The sequence below is a fragment of the Tiliqua scincoides genome, chromosome 3, assembly GCF_035046505.1.
Source record: "Tiliqua scincoides isolate rTilSci1 chromosome 3, rTilSci1.hap2, whole genome shotgun sequence".
NCBI classification, from domain to species: Eukaryota; Metazoa; Chordata; class Lepidosauria; order Squamata; family Scincidae; genus Tiliqua; species Tiliqua scincoides.
Genome location: NC_089823.1, coordinates 73381517 through 73401784, shown reverse-complemented (window position 1 = coordinate 73401784; position 20268 = coordinate 73381517). Strand labels below are relative to the sequence as shown.

General features: G+C 41.8%; 1 protein-coding gene across 1 annotated transcript in view; it reads left to right on the top strand.

Annotated features, from left to right (window-relative positions):
* The window catches only part of IL1RAPL1 (interleukin 1 receptor accessory protein like 1), a 784296-nt gene that overhangs the window by 401225 nt on the left and 362803 nt on the right, over nt 1-20268 (top strand). The window contains exon 7 of the mRNA XM_066621736.1: nt 4313-4466. Coding sequence (XP_066477833.1) covers nt 4313-4466 — 154 coding nt within the window. The remainder of the gene's footprint in view (nt 1-4312; nt 4467-20268) is intronic.

Below are 20268 nucleotides of genomic sequence, written 5' to 3'. Positions count from 1 at the left end.
AACAGCCAATCTTCAGTGCCTCTAGATACAGACTAGATTTCACAACTAAATTAAAAAGGACAGTTTATGTCATAATCTTGCTTTCTGAAGTCCTTAAAATATACTAAGCACTTTCTCATATATTAAAAAAATGGTCATCTATAATCTACTCCAGCGATTTTCAGCCAGTGTGCTGTGGCACATTGGTGTGCTGCAAATGGTCTGCAGGTATGCTGCGGGAATTTGGGGAAGAATCATTTATTAATATGCCCATTGGGGGATTTGACCAATGGCAGCATGGCATCGTCAAAAAACTGATGGTATGCCTTGACAATTTTAGTATCTTGTCAATGTGCCATGAGATGAAAAGGGTTGAAAATTTACTGTTCTACCCAGAAGTGAAAAGCAATTTATGAAAAGTGAACCTGATGGCTGGTTCCAAGCTTCGTGCAAGTATGCTGGGAGAATGTGGGGACGCTGTTGAGTTTGTGACTGGGGAGTGTCCACATTGCTACACAATTTGCATGAACCAGCATCTTGCAAAGTATACACGTGACCACTTTGGGCTGCATTAATACCACAGCTCAAGAAAAGAGCACTGCAGTTTTGCAAATTATGATGGTCACTTGGACATCCCTGTATATACCCCATTTCACCCAAAAGAAGACTTTTGTCTGAACACCATCCTGACATAAGGTTAGTGACCCTGCGTACTCCAGAAGCACTTATTGGGAACTGTCAGGTTGTGTGAACTGGCCCAGAGTCTCAAAATAGTGGAGCAGCCAACTGTTTGCAGTCTCTCTCTCTGTCAGCTCAATCCTATGCATGCCTACTCAGAAGTAACTACCATTATAGTAAATGGGACTTACTCCCAGGTAAGTGTGCATAGGATTGCAGTCACCGTGTGTTTTAAATATATAAAATCCAGGATGCTTTAGAAGTAAACTGCAGGGGAACAGAAAACTATTTGTCTCCTTGTCCTGTATGTGTGCAGTTCTGTGATTATTCCCCTCTTGCATATGTCTTCCTTTTTGTAGCATCTTACAAAACTAAGTTTTGAGAACAAGATATGTTGAAGGGAATAAAGAGACACTTTAGTATTATTCCAGCAAAGAGCATTTGTCCACCAAACAAACAAATGACCTGCAGTGTGCTGGTTTGAGATATTATAATGTTTGGAGACTCCTGCAGCTTTGAAAAATAAATGCATCCCAATTCATGCTGATAATTCACTTTATATTTTATTGTGAAGACCCCAAAAAGTGGATCAATGTAAAGGAAGCTCAGAGTTTAAATTTAGTATTTGTTAACATTCTATCCAACTTGATAGTATAAATGACTTTTAAAATGATTTAAAATAAGTGTTTGAATTCCAAAAGAAATGCAGGTCCTTATTTATTTATTTATTTATTTATTTAGTTAGTTAGTTAGTTAGTTAGTTAGTTAGTTAAGAACATAAGAACATAAGAACAGCCCCACTGGATCAGGCCATAGGCCCATCTAGTCCAGCTTCCTGTATCTCACAGCGGCCCACCAAATGCCCCAGGGAGCACACCAGATAACAAGAGACCTCATCCTGGTGCTCTCCCCTACATCTGGCATTCTGACTTAACCCATTCCTAAAATCAGGAGGTTGCGCATACACATCATGGCTTGTACCCCATAATGGATTTTTCCTCCAGAAACTCGTCCAATCCCCTTTTAAAGGCGTCTAGGCTAGACGCCAGCACCACATCCTGTGGCAAGGAGTTCCACAGACCGACCACGCGCTGAGTAAAGAAATAATTTCTTTTGTCTGTCCTAACCCGCCCAACACTCAATTTTAGTGGATGTCCCCTGGTTCTGGTATTATGTGAGAGTGTAAAGAGCATCTCCCTATCCACTCTGTCCATCCCCTGCATAATTTTGTATGTCTCAAAATTAGTTAGTTAGTTAGTTCTCTCTCTCTCTCTCTCTCTCTCTCTCTCTCTCTCTTGATTGATTGATCAATTGATCGATCAATCGATTGATTGTCCTTTATTGGCATAAAACACCATACAGAAGAAGAAAAAGGGATGGGTGATTCCACTGTACCACATTCACAAACATCAGAGAAGCAGTTTGGTTTCCTACAATTCCATTGCCTTTTGCAGAAAAGCTGCCACTCTCCTAGTTTTCTCCTCAGAAAAATCACTCAAAATGTAGCAAACCTTGGCAGAATCAGTGAATCCCATCCCGAACACAGGGTCCAAATACTGTATCTCAAATGCTCCTCTGCATAAAGAAGACAGTAAAGGAGAGTATGAGCAATTGTCTCAAGACAACCCTGCCTACAGGGACATTTATCTAAATATGGAATCTTTTGGAATTTCTGAATAAAACAGCAGATGCACAAGGGAATCTTGCAAGGGAAAAGCTCTACATTTTGGGGTCATTGCAATGAATATAAGAATGGAGCCACTTGGGACTTAGAGTCCTTATAGCGTCCTAGTTTCAGTGTGAGTGCTTCATGTCATTCTCTAACAGCACAGCCCCTAGCCACAGAAGTGTGTGCTGTACGCTGTTATGTGTGTGTGGGAGTGGGGGCACAACCAGATATAAGTAAAAAAATATATTTCCTTTCTTGGCAATAGCATCCAATGCAAGCTGTTGCTGCTAAGAACCAGCCATCTCTCCTTTGAACAGCCCCGTGCCCTGTCCTCCCTACCCTGAAACTCCCCCATTTTCCCCCTCCCTGCCCATGACGCACCCCTGCCACTGACATACCAACTGTGGTGGCAGGTGTGCAGAGCTGAATGACTCAGCAGTGATGAAATGTTTACGCCATTATTGGGCCTTTTAAAACAGCATATTGTGAGATATGCTGTTGTAAGAGGCTCATAGGATTGGGCCACCAATTGTATTAGATTTGTGGCACCTTTGTACTGTATTTTGCTTTTCATTCATTCATTCTTTCATTCATCTGCAGCATTCTTACCCCTCTTTTCTCTCCAAGGCAGCTTACAAAGGTCCAGTCCATTTATGATTTGAATAATTTTGAAACCGGAGACTTCTAATATACATTTCTTAACTTTCACAACATCATTTAAGTTTGCCCTCCTTCAGAATTATTTAGGTGTTGTCACTTTTCCTGTGGCAGGGCTCCTGTGCCTTTAATGGCTTCATGACTAGCAGAAATTCAGCAGGTAATGCTTTTCCTAGTATGCAGAAACAGTGATAGGAAAATCTCTTGTTGAATTTCTGCTAAAAGTGCAGGATAGACTGTCAACCCTAAATGCTGCCCATTGCACTATTAAACATAACCCTTGTTTAATACAGAAGTCTCAAATATGATGTTAATGTTCAACGAATCTTCCAACCTTGCATGGGGAATGAATTCTCTGACTGGTGTCCATGCTGTTGCCATGGTGATGAATTCTTACAGACTTTTCAGTCTGATGCAAAAACAAGTTAACATTTTGGTGGCTCAGCATATTTGAGAAAATGTAGATATCTCAGGATGTTTCTCAAGGCACTGCCAGACATTACATAATCAGGCCAAATTAGGTGCATTTCACCAAAGAGGAAGCTGCCATAAACTCATTTTATGATGCTTGTAAGCACTTGATCCTTAATCTGCTTGTTTGTTTACCCAGCGCTCCCCCTCCCACTAATACCCCCTCCCACTAATAAGCACATAAGGCATAAGATGGGTTTAAACTGGGCCACATTTATTAACCAAACCAGTGGTCTTGAATCTTTTTTGAGCCACAACCCAATAAATGAATGAATGAATGAGTGAATGAATCCCAATCCCTCCTGGGAACCCAATCCCTCCTGGGACCTGATCTTTCCAGCACTGACTTAAGGGCAATGCAGCTCTGAGGGAAGGGAACAAACATTCCCTTACTTTGAGGAGGCCTCCATGAGTGACACCCAACTGCAGGATGCAGCACACGACCCTTTGGCACCGCTGTGCCAGTGCTGGAAAGCACTGACATAAAGGGTTAGGATTGCGCCCTAAATAACCTTTATTGGGGTTTGCTGGTTGGGGGAATGGTCACTGGAGAGGGCACCAGGTATTGCCAGGTTACTGGGGCATTCCCAATGTGTATTTGAGTGTTTGACAAATGCTGACCATACAAAATTGACCCTTGTTGGCTTATTAGGGATTATTTGCATGTGAAAACACATGAGAAGCAATTGCTTCCAGAAACTATGAAGGCAGCACATAGTTGCTTCTCATTAGGGGTATAATTAATATAGCTTGCTTTGTATTATCTTTTAACATAGCTACTTTGGAACCATTTTGAGAAGGATCAGATTTTAGTACAAGGACTTTAGTCACTGAGGAATTGTAATTATCTTTGCACAGGAGTGCCAAGTGACAACCTGGAGACCAAGTATTCTGTTCAAAAAGGACATTCTTGTTATCCGGGAGGTCAGAGAAGATGACATTGGAAATTATACCTGTGAATTAAAATATGGACTATTTGCTGTCAGAAGAACTACAGAATTAACAGTTACAGGTAATTACAGGTTTCCTGTATGCTTTTTTTATATAAGTGCGGGGAAAAATCTTTGTTTGACCTTTGTTTTTTTCTGTGTCTATTTTTCATTTTTACTAATAACTATGCACAGATATCTTTGGGTTTATGGCTTGTTTTCAGTAACTTTTGTGTCAAAATAATGGGTAGGTTTCATATGGGGATTCTATAGTACTCTGAATTGTATTTGGACTGGAACCTGTTTCCAAGACTTGTAAGTAGATGAATGTGATGTCAAGGGCGATTCAGACTCCTTAGGATTTGTGTGTGTAAAAGAGAGAGAGAGAGAGAGAGAGAGAGAGAGTTCAGCCCGAATAATATTAATTTTAAATAACTTCTAGGACAGTCATGTACCATGAGAACTATTAGTTTGAGAAGAATCTCACAGCCCAGTCCTACTTAGCTCTCTGTGCAGCAATGCAGCTGTGCCAATGGGGCACATGCTGTATCCTGCAGGGATGTTTTGAGCCACAAAGGTCTCCTTGGGTAAGGGAACATTTGTTTTCTTGTCCCAGGGTAAGATCCTGCTAATCTTCTATGTTTACTGGGACCTGCACCAGCTGGCACAATAGTCAGGGGATCGAGGCTGGGAAGGAGGAATAGGATATTGGTGTTTGCTGCTACCACAAATATTGCCCCTTTCCCAACCTCAGTCCATCTTCTTTTCCACCCCATTCTCTGCCCGTTCCTTCCTGCCCATTCCCCCCATTCCCACCTCCCTCTCATCCCCTGCATGGACTTACCAGCACCAGTGGGCATCCTCCATCCACTGGTACAAATGACATGTTACATTTTGCAACAGCTGCAAAAGGCCTTGCACTGCCAGAGCAAGAATTCTGGTGGTCTAAGGCCTTAATAGGATTGGGCTGTTAAAAGACTAGGGGCCCAATTCTATCCAATTTTCCAGTGCCAGTGCTGCTGTGCCTATGGGGCATGCACTGCTTTCTCTGATGGTGTGATGAAAAGATTTCAGGATTCTTTCTCTGACGCAATGCTAAACAGTCACAGAGCCTTTTAAAAACAATTTTGAGGCTTTTATTTACAGCTATTTACAGTTTTACTGATTCAGTTGGATACAGAAGTTTACCCCCCTGTTCCTTCTTGGTTTCTCAGAGAACCACACCCAGACCTTCTCACTTATACCTTGCAACAAACAAGTGAGTCATATGATACCCATGTGATACTGTATGTCACTTCCACTTCCTTATAGGGCATATTGACAGTTTGGTGCAAGGTTCCAGCCCTAATTAGGAAGTCACTTTGCCCTGCATCACAAAGATTCCCGGCCCACAACTCTGGTTACACAAGAGTCTGGAATTTTCCTTTTGGGAAAGCTATGATGTGCATGTTCTCTTGTGCAGGTCAACTTGACATAATGACATAAACACTATTCTTTTCTTGGCTCCTATTATCAGTTATTTTCCTCATCTAAAGAGAAGTTAGGTTAACCCTTTAAAATCTCTATCAGTGAGGCGGTCTTGGAGGCCTCCTCAAGGTATGGGAGCATTTGTTCCCTTTCCTGGGGGCTGCATTGTGGCTGCCCTGGTGCTGGAAAGTTGGAAAGGGTTGGGCCCTAAAACACTGTATGAAATGCTGTATGTATAATCACAAGCACCTTGTTCCATATACAGGTGTATATTTGGAGATACTATAAATAGTTCAGGTGATAGCTTTATTGGATCTACTTCTATTCAGTAGGAAAACACAAGCATATATCTTGGTGGCAGAATACTGCATGCACTGAGCATTTGATTTTCATCACAAAAATCGAGTGTGGGGAGTAAGGGAGAGCAACTTACTATTTGCATTTAAGTCTTTCTCCTGTAAAGAAGCTACTCCAGGTTTGACACTTATACTCAAAGAAATTCAACCATTGACAACCACACCACATTTGCTTACAAAACGATTGTGCTGATTTCAACCTTTCCCCCTTCAGATCTCTGTTTCACGACTGCATTCAATTCACAGGAACTCTGTTGTATTATTTATCTCAACTATTTTATTATGTAAGGAGCTTTTTCGGGATAAGTGGATTGTTCTTAATTTGTTGTTAAACAAGTAACAGATTAAAGGGCTTGTGGCAGGAAATGCTGCTGTATAAATATAGAAAGTACGGCAACTTTGGGAAGCTGAAAAAGGCAGAGAAAATCTGGAGAGGCAAAAGTGGGCAATAGCACTGTGAGCCCATGGATCCTTTTTTTCTGGTCTAGCTGAGCCTATCTACTCATCCCCCCTTTTCATTTTATGCAAAGGGTGAAAAGAGGCTGTGGGGAATGGTGGAACATTGCAGCAGTGGTATTGGTAGTCTTTCAAACCTTATGCGGACTACATTGTTGCAGCAATCACTTTAGCTGGTCTTTGGGAATCCTTAGACTTGGTTGCTTTGATATGCTCTGTGGTTCTTGTTTAATCACTCATGGTTCTTGTTCTCAGTACTGTACTCCATCGATTTAAACCAGGGGTGTCCAAACATTTTGGCAGGAGGGCCACATCATCTGTCTGACACTGTGTCGGGGGCCAGGGAAAAATAATTAATTTACATTTAAAATTTGAATAAATTTACATAAATGAATATATTAGAGATGGAAATTATATGACTGAATGAAGGTCTTGCAGTAGCTCAAGGCCTATAAAAGGCCTTGCACAAAGCAAGGCTGGCCTTTACTTCACTGCCACTGCTGCACCACACACATGAAACAGCAAGCAGTGGAGAGAGCCCTCATCCCACAGCTCAGGTGAGAGGTCGAACAGTCATCCTCACACTGAGAGCAGTTGTGTCGGGCCAGCACAGACTCCAGCAAGTCTCTGGAGGGCCAGAGGCTCATTGGGGACTGGGAGCTCACCGTGGGCCAGATTGGGAGCCCCTGAGGGCCGCAAGTGTCCCCCAGGCCGGGGTTTGGGCACCCCTGATTTAAACTACTGATAGAGTCTTGAAGGGACTGTTTTTGCTGTGACATTTGGAAAACAAAGTAGTCATTAGGTTCAGTCTTGGTTTTTTTTGTTATGTGCCCATCATGCAAGAAAGCTAGTTGATTCATTTAAATGATCTTTTGACCATTCAGTAGCTGCTTGTGATAAGCAGTTCCCACTTGTAATGTGTAAAAGCTTCCTTTTATATACCAATTCCTCAACAATTGTAGAAAAACTATTGTTGAGTGTTAGCCATGAGAGCTCAATGAAACCTTGAACTACCCTCTGAGTAACAGATGCTGGTGACAAACCATAGTGGAAAGCCATCACCTTCGTAGCCTGCTTGTGAACTTTTCAGAGGCTTGTGACTGGCCACTATGGATATAGCTTGCTGGACCAGAAGGGTCCTCCATCTCAGTGGCATGCCTGACGGGGTGCAAGGGGGGCAAATGCCCTGGATGCCAGGCTGGGGGAGCAGTGTCATTCCACTGTCCATCCCTACCGCACAGCACCTCCCCATGCCACCCAATTCCTTTTGTCCAGAAAAGGCAAAAGGGTCAAGGAAGCAGTGTGCTGCCTCTCTGACACTGAAGACCTTGTAAAGGCCTCAGAGAGCTAAAAAAAATCATTTCCAGTTTCACGGAGGAAAGTCATGTTTTTAAGCCCTTAGAAGGCCTTCCGAGAGTCAGGGAAGCCTCCCCAGAAGCCAGAGGTTATATTTTTCAGCCCTCCAAGGCTTTTAAAAAGCCTTCGGAGGGTTGGGGAGGCAGTCTCCCTGGGCCTCCAGAAAGGCAGCAGGAAGTGGCAGCCTGGGCGGGGGGCACAGCTCAGTGGGGAGTGGCATCTTGCAGTTTTGTCCCTTGGCACTACTGGGGCCAGGATCACCACTGCTCCATCTGAGCTCCATCTGGGCTCTTTTTACGCTCTTGTGGAGGAGCACTACATTACATTGGCAACAAGTTTGGTAATCCAGAAGAGAGAACATTTTCTTCCATTGCAGGTGCACCAGTTGGAGTAATATGGTCAGGAAAGGTCCAGTGAGTCCAAATCAATTTACATGGAGCTCTGCAACAGCAGAATGAGGACAGATAAGTGATGCAAACATCCTTTTTAAAATGAGGAGCATCCTTTTAATCCTTTAGCATAAGATTAATTTAAATTCATCCATTTTCTTCACCCTCCATTTCTTCTAAGAAAGTTTTAGATGGGGAAAAGATGGAAAGAGTCTGACTTGGGAAAAACGGAACCGTTGGATCTAGCTCATAAAGTTCTTGAATACATCACAAATGCAGTATTCTGCATGGAGAGCTAACATATCTAGGGTGAAGGAAAAACTGTATCCGCTGCTTCTGATGACAGTGCATTGCTACTTGTCTGCAGCACTGTGCTATCAAGGCATCTTTAATGTAAATATATTGAAAGCGTAATAACATTCAGATTGCCTTGAAATCTTCTTGGCTGATAATAAATTATACTATTAGGGCAGAAGAATATTGCTTTCTCACTAAAGAAACAGTAGTCATAACTGTAAATGGGAAAGATAAAGTGTGATGACTTGTAACAATATGACTCCAGCTAGATACAGTTGTATTTAACTTGTAAGAGCTTTAAAAGATCACTTTCCATTTATTACCCATTATGTTGCCTAAATGTGCTGCATTAAATGTCACAGAAGTTTACACACTTTCATAAAGGAAACAGAAAAGCTGTAGATCACATCACAGTGAAACAAAATTAAATCCCCCTTTTCTAGGGCAGTCGTGTTTTCTGTACTGCTGACAAGTAACGTGCCTAATTGAGAGAAGTTTCTGTTGCCATCCTAATTATGGTTTGTGGATATCCAATAAACGTTAGCAGGTTATCACCAGTCATGAAAACTATACTAGGTCACTAAATCCAATGTTGTCAAAGTCTGAAATGTCAGGGTCAGACAGAAACTTTCTGGGTTTTGTGCTGGTTCCACTTGTGATGTGCTACTCAAGGTTGCAGTGTGAAGGAAAGATTGTTTTCTCCAGGCTCCAGCATAGCTTATTTCTGTTTTCCTGCACACAAACCAGCTCATTGTTTCTCCCTGGCTTAGTTAGAAATGCTTCCAGGTCAGTCCTTTAGTGTTGCCTTAACAAAGTCCTGGCCTAGCCAACTGGGGTACTCCCCTCCTTGATCCAAAAAATCTCTTTTTCTGTCTTTCTACAACACATGGAATTTTCATTCCTCTCTTCTTCAGCTTTGATCCCATCCGGTAAAAATTCTATTTTGGATTAGGTGTTCTGCCCCACACCTTTAGTCAAGAGCTCCTGAAACTCCTGTGATGCCAGAGCTCCCCTCCAGCAGATATTCAGTTGGATTCTGTCTTCCTTCCTATGTCTCTGTGCTGACAGAAATTAAGCACAACTATGTCTGGTTTTGTAATACGCGTACACGGTCAAACTAGAATTAACATGAAAGGTGTAAACTCATTGGAACTACATTATAATCTGTGGGTCACATTCTTGTATATATAGTGTGAAAAATGCTACCAATTCCCATTATTTTATAATTATAGTGTACTGTTCTGGCTAAATGCTTAAGAATTCTCCATTTACTTGTGAACAACTGTGTGATAGGTTAGCATTAGTCCGGTTTTACAGACTGGAAAATAAGACAGAATTATTGTGACTATCCCAGGATAAGTCAGCGAATCTGTGATTAACATGGAATTTGTACTCTGACTTTCTAAGGCCCAATCCTAATGGGCAACTGTGCTGCCAGAACTTGCATTATGGTGGCGCAGTGTGCTTTAACACTGTCACAAAAGGTGACATGTCATTCGGTGACACTGGGCCACTGTCAGATGCAGCAAGCACCCATGACCATGCCCACCTGCCCACCAGCAAGCCCCAGCACTGGGAGTCAGCACTGGGGCAGGGGTAGGTGGAACAGGATGGAGACTAGGGCAGGGAGGAACGCTATACATACGTATCTGAGAATAAACCCTGGTTAACGCAATATGACTTGCTTCTTACTACATAGAATGGCACTGTAAGCCGCCTCGGGACCCTTGGGAAGGAAGGTGGGATATAAATGCAGGAAAGAAATAAAAGAGAATCTAATTCTGTTCATGTCTAAACTGTACAGCATTGTATTGGCATCTAGTATGAATCTTGTATGGTAAAATATTGAATGGTCTTTTTTCTCTCTGAGAGCAAAAGTATCAGATTTGAGAGATATCCTTTACATCCAAATAACTGTCTTTCATTCCCTGTGTTCTGTGAGTATCCTTAACTATTGCTGCCTGCTTATCTGTATCCCATTTCTGAATACACATTTTCACTGAAAGAGTTTTAAATCATAATCACGCCATTCAGCAACTTTGTTGGAGAACTCCGCATTGCCTATAGCACAAAATAAGACTCAACTGAAATTGTAGAGAGCAGACTTCTTTTGACAGCCTTTGGGTGATATTGGGGCTTAATATCCTTGGACCACAAATGGGCCCTGAACTAACAAAACTAGTGTTCTGGCAGCACAAGGCCCTTCATAGCAACGTGAAAGCTGGCACACTGCTGCAAATGGAGAGAGGTGTAGTGCGTGTGGCCACCGCTCCTGAAGACTCCACAGGTGCCAGTGGGGCAGGCCGTGAGTGGGAAGGGGAGTAATGGGGCATGTTGGGGGAGGACCTGGGAGGGTGCATCAGGGGAGAGAGAGATGGTGGATCTAGAGGCAGATCTCCCATTTTTAAGCCCCACTGCACACTTGGCTCTCCTTGGACTTGGGCTAGCTATATAGCTGGTGTAGGTCCAAGGGGGGATTCATAAGCAATCAGACAGCCTAAAAGGGGGAGGAAGTAATTTTTTTTCTTCCTGCAGGCTGTCTGATTGCCCATGCCACCGGAGCATGCGGAGTAGCTTCTGTTGGTGCAGTTGCATGATATAGTGTGTCAGGAATAGGATTGGGCAATTGGTTATCTTCACAGAGATGTATTAACATGGACAGTTAGATCTTAATTCATTTGGGACCAGTTACTCCCTCCTCCATCAGTTTATGCCAATATTGGAGGCTTTTCATTAAGCAGATAATGCTAGCTTTGGGGAACCTGAAGTTTATCTTTATCATTTTTGAACTTACTAGTAGGATATGGCCGTCATTAGAGGATGTTTTTCTCCATATATGGCAGGACTACTCTGGAGACTGCTGTGCACCGGTAAAGCCATCCCAAGTGCAGACAGAGCTTACTTTCTGCCTGGGGGCCTCTCTTTGACACTTCAGATTGTCTCTGATCTTCTCATGAGCCAGCCACACATGCCCGGAAATCCGGGTATGAAGTCAACTGAGGCAAAAGACCCCAGAAGCAGCTGGTGAGCCAAAAGGTCGGGGAAAATCTGCGGCGTGAATGGGAAGCTCCCCGTGGAACAGTAAGCACCATTCACACAGTGGAGAGATTAGGCAGGGCACCGGAGTATGAAGAACTCTACTTTAGGGCATAAAAACTGAACTATAATTCTCAATTCAGCAAAGCGCAAAACACATCCTCTTCCTAGAGGCTTTAATGAAGTAATAATTGTTAATATTATGTCATGCTTCCAAAAAATGCCTTATACAAATTTTAGTTTTGCATTGTATGCTACTATCAGAATGGAGGTGCAACAGTCATCGAAATTGTCCACACTTCTTTTCATCAAGCCGATGGTTTCATTGTGCTCATATCCATCTATTCACTGATCTCCATACATCAGTTCATTCCCATTCTTTTCCTCTCCTATTTTGCTTCTTTCAACCTATTTCACAGAAATATGCAGCTGTCTAAATGCACATTATTGTTTTTAGATATCCCACCTCCCCACTTCAGAGGACAGGCTACTAGTCATGGGAAGAGTAACCAAATTCTATATAGGGTAACAGGGGCAACAAAGAAAATATTAAGAACTACTAAGGTCTGCTAACTGCTAACATTTCCCTCTTGTCACCACTTTTCCAACAAGATTCTAATCTTACTATCCTCATAATCACAGGGACTTAGTTACCCCTGCAATGGTGATGTAAATCCTACTCTAACACCCTGCTGCGTAACCAGAGATGCATCTTTGCAAAGAAAGTATATTTGGAATAAGTCCTTGTGTGAACTCTGTATCCTCATACTGGACTGGAACTGGTTGTGCCCATACCGGAAATCTAGGATGGCATTACTACTTCAAAGTGCCTGTTTTGTGTTCTCCTTTTAAAAAATCAAGTCTAGTCTCGGTTTCTGCCCCATGCAGCATTCATAAAAGAGCCATTTAGCATTGCCTTTTATATTCCCCTTCTAGCCTCTGTGTCTTTCCTTTTGTATCTAGATTCCTGGAGGTAAAGATGGGAAACAGCTAGGCTTCCTCCTCCCCCAGCCCCATGAGCTGAAATACAATGGATGTTTCAAAAGCATCCTTTTGATCAAGACATTCCTGCACTCCAGATATGCCAAAGGGCTTTTACCAGCAACAGAAATAGATTTTTGCCATCTTTATCTGTATTGCTTAATCCCATTGCAGGGACCTGGAAACATGATACAATAGAAATGATAATAGAAGTCTCTCTCCGACAACGTACCAAACAAATATGTGATGTGATAGTTACACCAAACAGAAAGGTCCGATGGAACTCCATAATTGATTTTTCACTGAGTGAAGTCTGTTTTTCGTAATGTGTCTCATTCACCCCTAGTAATACTGACAGTATGAAATCAACACAAGGGAATTTATAATACTTACTTATGTTCAGTGAGTTAACACATTTTATTAGATGATCTAAGGTTTTTTGTTTTTTTTAACTTGATAGACAACTGAGGGATTTAGATGTGCAATATCATTTTCAAGATGATTAGAAACTCTAGGGCAGGGGTGCTCAATAGGTGGATCGCGATCTACCGGTAGATCGCGAGGCAAAATGAGTAGATCATGGAGTGCTGACCCCCCCTTCAGGTGCCTCTGGGAGGAAACGCCGGGAGTAAGGCCCATTGTACTAAATGGGGCTTTTCCCAGGTAAGTGTGGCTAGGATTGCACCCTCACAGCCTAATCCTAGGCATGTCTACTCAGGAGTAAGTCCTGTTATACTCAGTGGGGCTCAAGGTACACCAACATACATTGTACACATAAATGTTATATGTTATGATGGCATGAACATTGTAAAAAAAACTCTGGTAGATCTCCGGGCCTTGCTGGGTTTCAAAGTAGCTCTCGAGCCAAAAAAGTGTGAGCACCCCTGCTCTAGGGTATGGTTCTCTGAGCTTGGGTATTTAGTTGAAAGTGGAGGAAATTGCATCAGAATCCAGGATGTCACGGCTTTTTACTTTTCCTGTAAGAGACGACAATGGCATGTCTATTTATCTGAGATCAGATTGAAAGCACAAATGCTTGCATGTGATTACTCTAAGGCTGCAATCCTATGCACATTTATCTGAATACAATGGAGCCTAGCTCTGAGTAGATATACATAGGATTGGGCTGTGAAGTATGAAAATGATCTGCACAAAAACTGGGATTCCTTGCTGCACCTGAAGATTGTTTCTTAGACTGCAATGCTATGCACTTTCCTAGGAGTTAGGCCCATTAGACACAATGGAACTTACTACTGAGTAGACATGCATAGGCTTGTGCTCTAAATCATAGAAAAGAACCCAACAGGCCCAGCATGCATGGAGTAACAGATATGCTAAGGGTTTCCTGTTTATTTTGCTATCATTGGATCATGGCCATTGCACTTAAACATGACTCTGATAAACATTTTCATAGATGAGCTTTGCTGAAATATCACTGCAATATTTAAAAAACTGTGCTAGTATAGTTGAGACATCTTATCTTGGGCACTAATGTGCTTGTTGGATTTGAAATGTAAAAAGCTTTAAAGAGAACTGCCTTTCTGGGTGTAATTAACATGATAAATGTAGGTCATTTTTTTTTAAAAACTGTTAAGTCTGCATACCTTTGTGAAGTTTCCATGGCCTTTTTTTTGTTTAGAATAAATTGAAATTTATTCCATCAAGGGCAAAATTAAGTAGGTAATGAATGATCTTTATTGAACAGCTAAGGTTGCAGCGTTGGAGTAAGAAGTTTTATTCTGTTCTGCTCTTTTATAGTTCCATGAATTCATGCTACCTTGCATTCCATTTCTCCTGCATTCACTAAAAATAATTCTAAAATTAATTCTAGCTCTAGTTCCTTTGGTTCATTTGCCCCCTTTTCTTATTTGGAATCAATGGATGTGTACACATTTATAACAGATGGCAAACAAGATGAAATCTCAGTGTGATCATAGATATTGCAGATTTTTTTTGGGGGGGGGGAGGGCAGTGTTTTACTCATGTACACAGGCACTCCTGCACATTGGTAAAACACCACACAGTAAGAATCTTCATGTAATTGTGCAAACAGTCACATCAAGAGTGTCTTTTTACAGTTTTTTGGGTTTTTTTGCACTAGCAAATTGGTAGCTAGAACTGAGAAAAGATGAAGCAGCTGAATGTTGCAGGGAACTGTGCCAATATAGTGCTGTGAACTAAATTTTGAACATTAAAAAAGAGAAGAATGGAGGATTCCTGAAGCATCAGTTCCACTTTGGAAACAAGACCAGGTAATTTGAGATGCAAAACCCTAGGGAGAAATTTGGATGAGAAGAATTCAGAAGTATCCTTATGCAGAATACAAAATATACCTGTGGCTAATAATCTTCTAATTGAATAAGATTCTACAAAAATTAAATAAATCCAGTCTTAAGGCACCCACGATGCTTATTAACTAACCTTTATAAATGTAGTTAAACGCCTTTTGATGTTAATGTTTCCTATTATAGCTTCAGAATTAGAAGATTTCATTTTACTTTTACGTTTCCCTAGAGTATGATAAACTCGACAGCAGTGTCCTTTCAGTATCATTTATTATTTCCCCTCCCCTTCCTAGAAACTTCAGATAATTGGTCTATACAGAGCAGAGAATACTCCTAAGGGAGTCATAGGAGATGGTGTTGTAATAAACAAGGTATCTAAAATATTCAGACCTAAGTCTCAGTCTCCTAGTTAGCTCTATTGCTCTGTGTAGACCTTGCTCCCTATCTTGAAAGCAGAATATGCCAATAAATATGCAAATAGTGGGATTATACAAACCTTTCTAAATCTTAGAACACAGATAAAGTTGTCCAATACAAAAGCATGATTAAATACATTAGTTGAGTTTTTGCACTTACACTCTAGCAAAATGAAAGCTATGTAGTATGTAGGAGTCGGGGAAATCTCCCTGAATCAAGAGGCAGCACTAAGAAGGTTACATGGTCTCTGAATGTTAATGCATATTAATGGGATATTTTAAAAAGAACTCTATACAGAGTAGCTGACAAAGACCTGCTCAGGATGTGAAAGTCTCACTAGGTTGTAGCAAGGCAGGACTTGATGATATCTCCAAATGCAAATGTGTCACACTAACACATGTACATCCCTGCTTTTCTTGCATGGTCAAAACCTATTGGAGATTCTGAGTGTCAATGGGAGGATTCAGGATAACGTTTGAAATACTTAATATATTTGTGGAATCCACCTTGTGGAGGATAAGTTTGTCAATATCCAGCACTGGGCTAGCACGGGTGGAAGCCCAGTGGTGAGGCTCGTAAACGTGCCTTACGGCATGTTTGCGACAGTGCACAGCAGCACAGAGCCACAGCACGGAGCCCAGGATTGGGGACATGTATGTTGGCCTGAGTTACATGTATGTTGGCCAACATGTATGTTGGCCTGGGCACGGAGCCCAGGACATGTATGTTGGCCTGAGTTATCAGATTCTGGGGACAAACATTTAAAAGAGGTCTTCCTCCATTGTGCCTGTGAACCTACCTTTGTTGGCGTTTGGATGGGACAATACTCCATATTATCAGTGTTTCGGTTATATGGGGCAGTCAAGCTAATGGAGGCATAAAAAAGCAAAAAAAATATTCAGAAGCATTTTTAAAAAATGTAGATCATGTAGTTTTGAAATGGATCGTCTCCTAGCAAACTTATTAATTCCCCTTTTCACTAAACATAAATGTAGGGTACTGTTCCCCTCAGGTTTTCTCATTAAAACAGCAGCTATCAGAAATGTGTTTAATATTTTAAATAATATCATCTTCTCCATGCTTCTCCTGGAATTCACTTTTACTTCTCCTGAGTCTAGGATAACAAAACAATATGCCTGTATTAGTTTGCTCTTCTGCTAGAAGCTTGATAACACATGGTAATTGTTTGAATACAGAGGCGAAATTGGAACCAGCAATGGCATTTTTCATTCCCTTTGTATAGTTTTTCCTCTCTTTGGTGTATTTAATTCATATCAAGAACTACATTAATTTTAAAATATGAGATATGAATTCATGAAAACAAGACTGAGGAGTGATAGAAATCAATGGATTTCCATCATATTCTCTTGCCTCTTTTATGGCATTGAGAAAGGAGACAGAAAATATAAAAATGTCTGTCAATTTCCTTTTTGTCAGAACCTTTCCCTCTTCTCTCTCGTCTTCTATCTCCACAATTCATCACCCCTTTTAAGTAAGTTCATGGAATTTTTAAATTGGTTTGGGGGGGCGGGAAATGCATGCCAAAAAGAACTTGTAACAGACAGAAACTGTGTTCCATTTTGTTTTGCAAGATACTAAATAGCAGCATAAGCTATGAAGTCAGGGCTGGCCCCATCCATCAGGCTATTATTAATTATTATTAACAGTATTTATATGCCGCTTTTCAACAAAAAGTTCACAAAGTGGTTTACAGAGAAAAATCAAATAATTAATGGCTCCCTTTCCCAATAGGGCTCACAATCTAAAAAGATGCAAAAGAACACCAGCAGGCAGCCACTAGAAAAGGCACTGCTGGGGTGAGGAGGGCCAATTACTCTCCCCCTGCTAAAAAAAGAAGAGCACCCACTTGAAAAAGTGCCTGTAGGCAGCGGATTGGTGGGGGGACTCTTCTCTCTGTGCATCTACTTGCCTCCACTGTTACTCCTCTTCCTTCCACTCCCTCGCTTGGAAAAGGAAGAAGGGATAGAGAGGAAGAGGAAATGGGGTGGGGGAGGAGAATGCTGAGCTAGATTATTGGACAGTGGGAAGAGCAGAGGCTGGCACATCATCAGGTAAGGGGGCAATATTTGGCATGCCACCTAAGGTATTAGGAAGTCTTGGGCTGGCCGTATATGAAGCTACATAGTAAGTTTTGATATACTGTCTGGTGGTCCCTAGCGTATTAATTGTTACATTCTCGGGTTTATGACTGCATCAATCGTACATCAGTGTGTTGTAGCAGACGAAACATTTGACATGGACCAGAGAAAACAAAGTATGCACAGACTGTGTAGAGTAGGCACAAATTCCTCCATCCGCCCAGATTCAACCATGATGCAGCAGTGGTGGGATTGCTGGTTAAAAGGAACCTTGGTGGGTGGGGAAAGCTGTTGCCTTTGCTCACCCACAGACTACTTCTGAGCTGTGAAATGACTACTTTGTTGTCAAAGTAAGTGCCTTACTAATACATCTTTGTTGCCATGGCCAATACCTTTGCTGCTAGAGGTTGGGGGGGAAGTACCTTCCAGAGCTAACTTTTTCACTCATTGTCATCTGCTGCAATATGGAGGAAGAGGTTCTCTCATCTGCATTACAGTCAAAGCAGAGACAAAGGCCCAAACCTCTTTGTCAGTGTGGACTTTTCCAAAGAGCAGTGACGTTTTTGCTAAATACATTGATATTCCACTTGGTATGAACCCAAGTCTAAATACAAACCTGGCAGTGTCAACAATACTAATGATATTGTAATGCATTTGTAACATCCCAGTGTGAAATTATAGTTCCTGCTTTATAGGAAAAAAGATCATTGTTTGAAAAGTGAAAATGGAAAAAACGCAATTGTATTCCCATATTAAGAAAATATAATGTTTTTATATATGTTTGGGGAAACTATCAGCTATTCCTATTCTTCATTGTTTGGCTGAAGAAATGCTCTCTCACAATTGTACTGATTTTATATAAGACCAAACAAAACCCAGACAATCTACATGGCATCAATTGAATTACTCCTTTTGTTTTGATCTACCCAAGCTAGGTGATGGTTTTTCTTTTTGCATATTTATTAAGACAATGATTGCCAAACATTTTGGAAGATTTACTCCCAAAGGAAATCTTTGTGGGAGAGGGGCGATCCCCAGGATCACATTGCTGGGGGGGGGGGCAAGAGGTGATGCTTTCACTTCCTTTCCACAGAGTTTGGGTCGTAGCAGGCTCCAGGAAGTGCGGGGAGGCCTGCACAGCCTTCTGCAGGGCTCCCTGAGGCTTGGAAACTGGCCAGAATGTTTAAAATCTTGATATTTTTGAATAATACCATTATGTTATATATCGTTTGATGCGTAATGTCATGCAGAATTCAGTGAAACAAACTGCTAGAACGAACCTCTGTTCTATCAAAAGTTATAGCCAAAAAAACCAGCAGGAGCGAGACAGTGGTGCATCACCACACCCACTGCCTGGGGCATTGCCCCTTCCAGTGTATGGAAGGAGGTCCATCATGGGGGTGAGGCTCTGGCCTCCCCCACCAGGTGGCACAAACTCCAGTGACGCCACTGCCCATCCCTACTGATTGAGAGAGAGGCAAAGAGAGGATGGGAAATTGTAGAATTACAGTGCTTTGTGCAGGAGTTCGCTAAGTCACTCGTGATTCCTATTTGCGCTAGTTTCTGTTTTGTTCTTACTCTTTAGTTTTGTAGACTGTTGAACATCCTAAACGGCTTGCAGACTCCAAACATAATAGGAGAAAAAACTTTTCAACAGTAAATCTTCACTTCAAAACTGATCCTGGGCCAATGTGACCAAGAGATACTAATCTAGGATGGCAGTTTGCGCTTTGAAAATTCACTTAGCTGCTCTTTTCCAACTCCGCTATGATAAATGTCCAGATTGCAAAAAGCACTGTTAGCACTAATTGGCACCCTTGTTGGTAATCTCTGCAGGGAAAAATGAAAATGGAATAGTTAACGGAGGCTGAGCTACCACATGGGCACTTAGAATAGTCCCTGAAGTATATTAGTAGAACAGTTCAGGGAAGTTTGCTTTGCTGCTCTCTCAGCTCCATGGATAAATGAACCCCACACTGCTGTGTACCATTTCTTGGGGGCTATTATTCATCAGAAATTCCCCTGCTTCACATGCCTTTTGTTGAGATTGCTGCTCTAAGGCTGGAAGAATTTTGCAAATATGCTAAGCATGCTTGTTAAATGGTGGCTCTTTTAAGTCATTCTTTCAAATACACTGGACTGGGGGCCCAATCCTATCCAATTTTCCAGTGCCAGTGCAGCCATGCCAATGGGGCGTACCCCTGCGTCCCAATGGGGTGGGGTGGCAGTCAAGGAGGCTTCCTCAAGGTAAGGGAATGTTTGTTCCATTATCTTGGGGCTGCCTTGTGGTTGCACAAGTGCTGGGACTTTAGATAGGATTGGGCCCAAAGATGACAAGGCTCATGTCAGTCCCAAAAGGGACTGGTATGTGGACTCAGTTCATCATAGCCTATTAGGGATGCTGACGATGTTCGTGCATTTGTATTGCTTCAGCTAACATGGGGCCAAAGGATTGCATATTCTTTCTTGTTTGTATTTAAACTCTAGACCAGGGGTGTCCAAAGTTTTTGGCTGGAGGGCCACATCATCTCACTGACACTGTGTCGAGGGCCGGAGAAAAAAAAGAATTAATTTACATTTAAAATTTGAATAAATTTGCATATGTTTACATAAATGAATATATTAAAGATGAACTTATATGAATGAATGAAGGTCTTGCAATAGCTCAAGGCCTATAAAAGGCCTTGCACAAAGCAAGGCTGGCCTTTCTTTTGCTGCCTCTGCTGCATCACAGACATGAAACAGC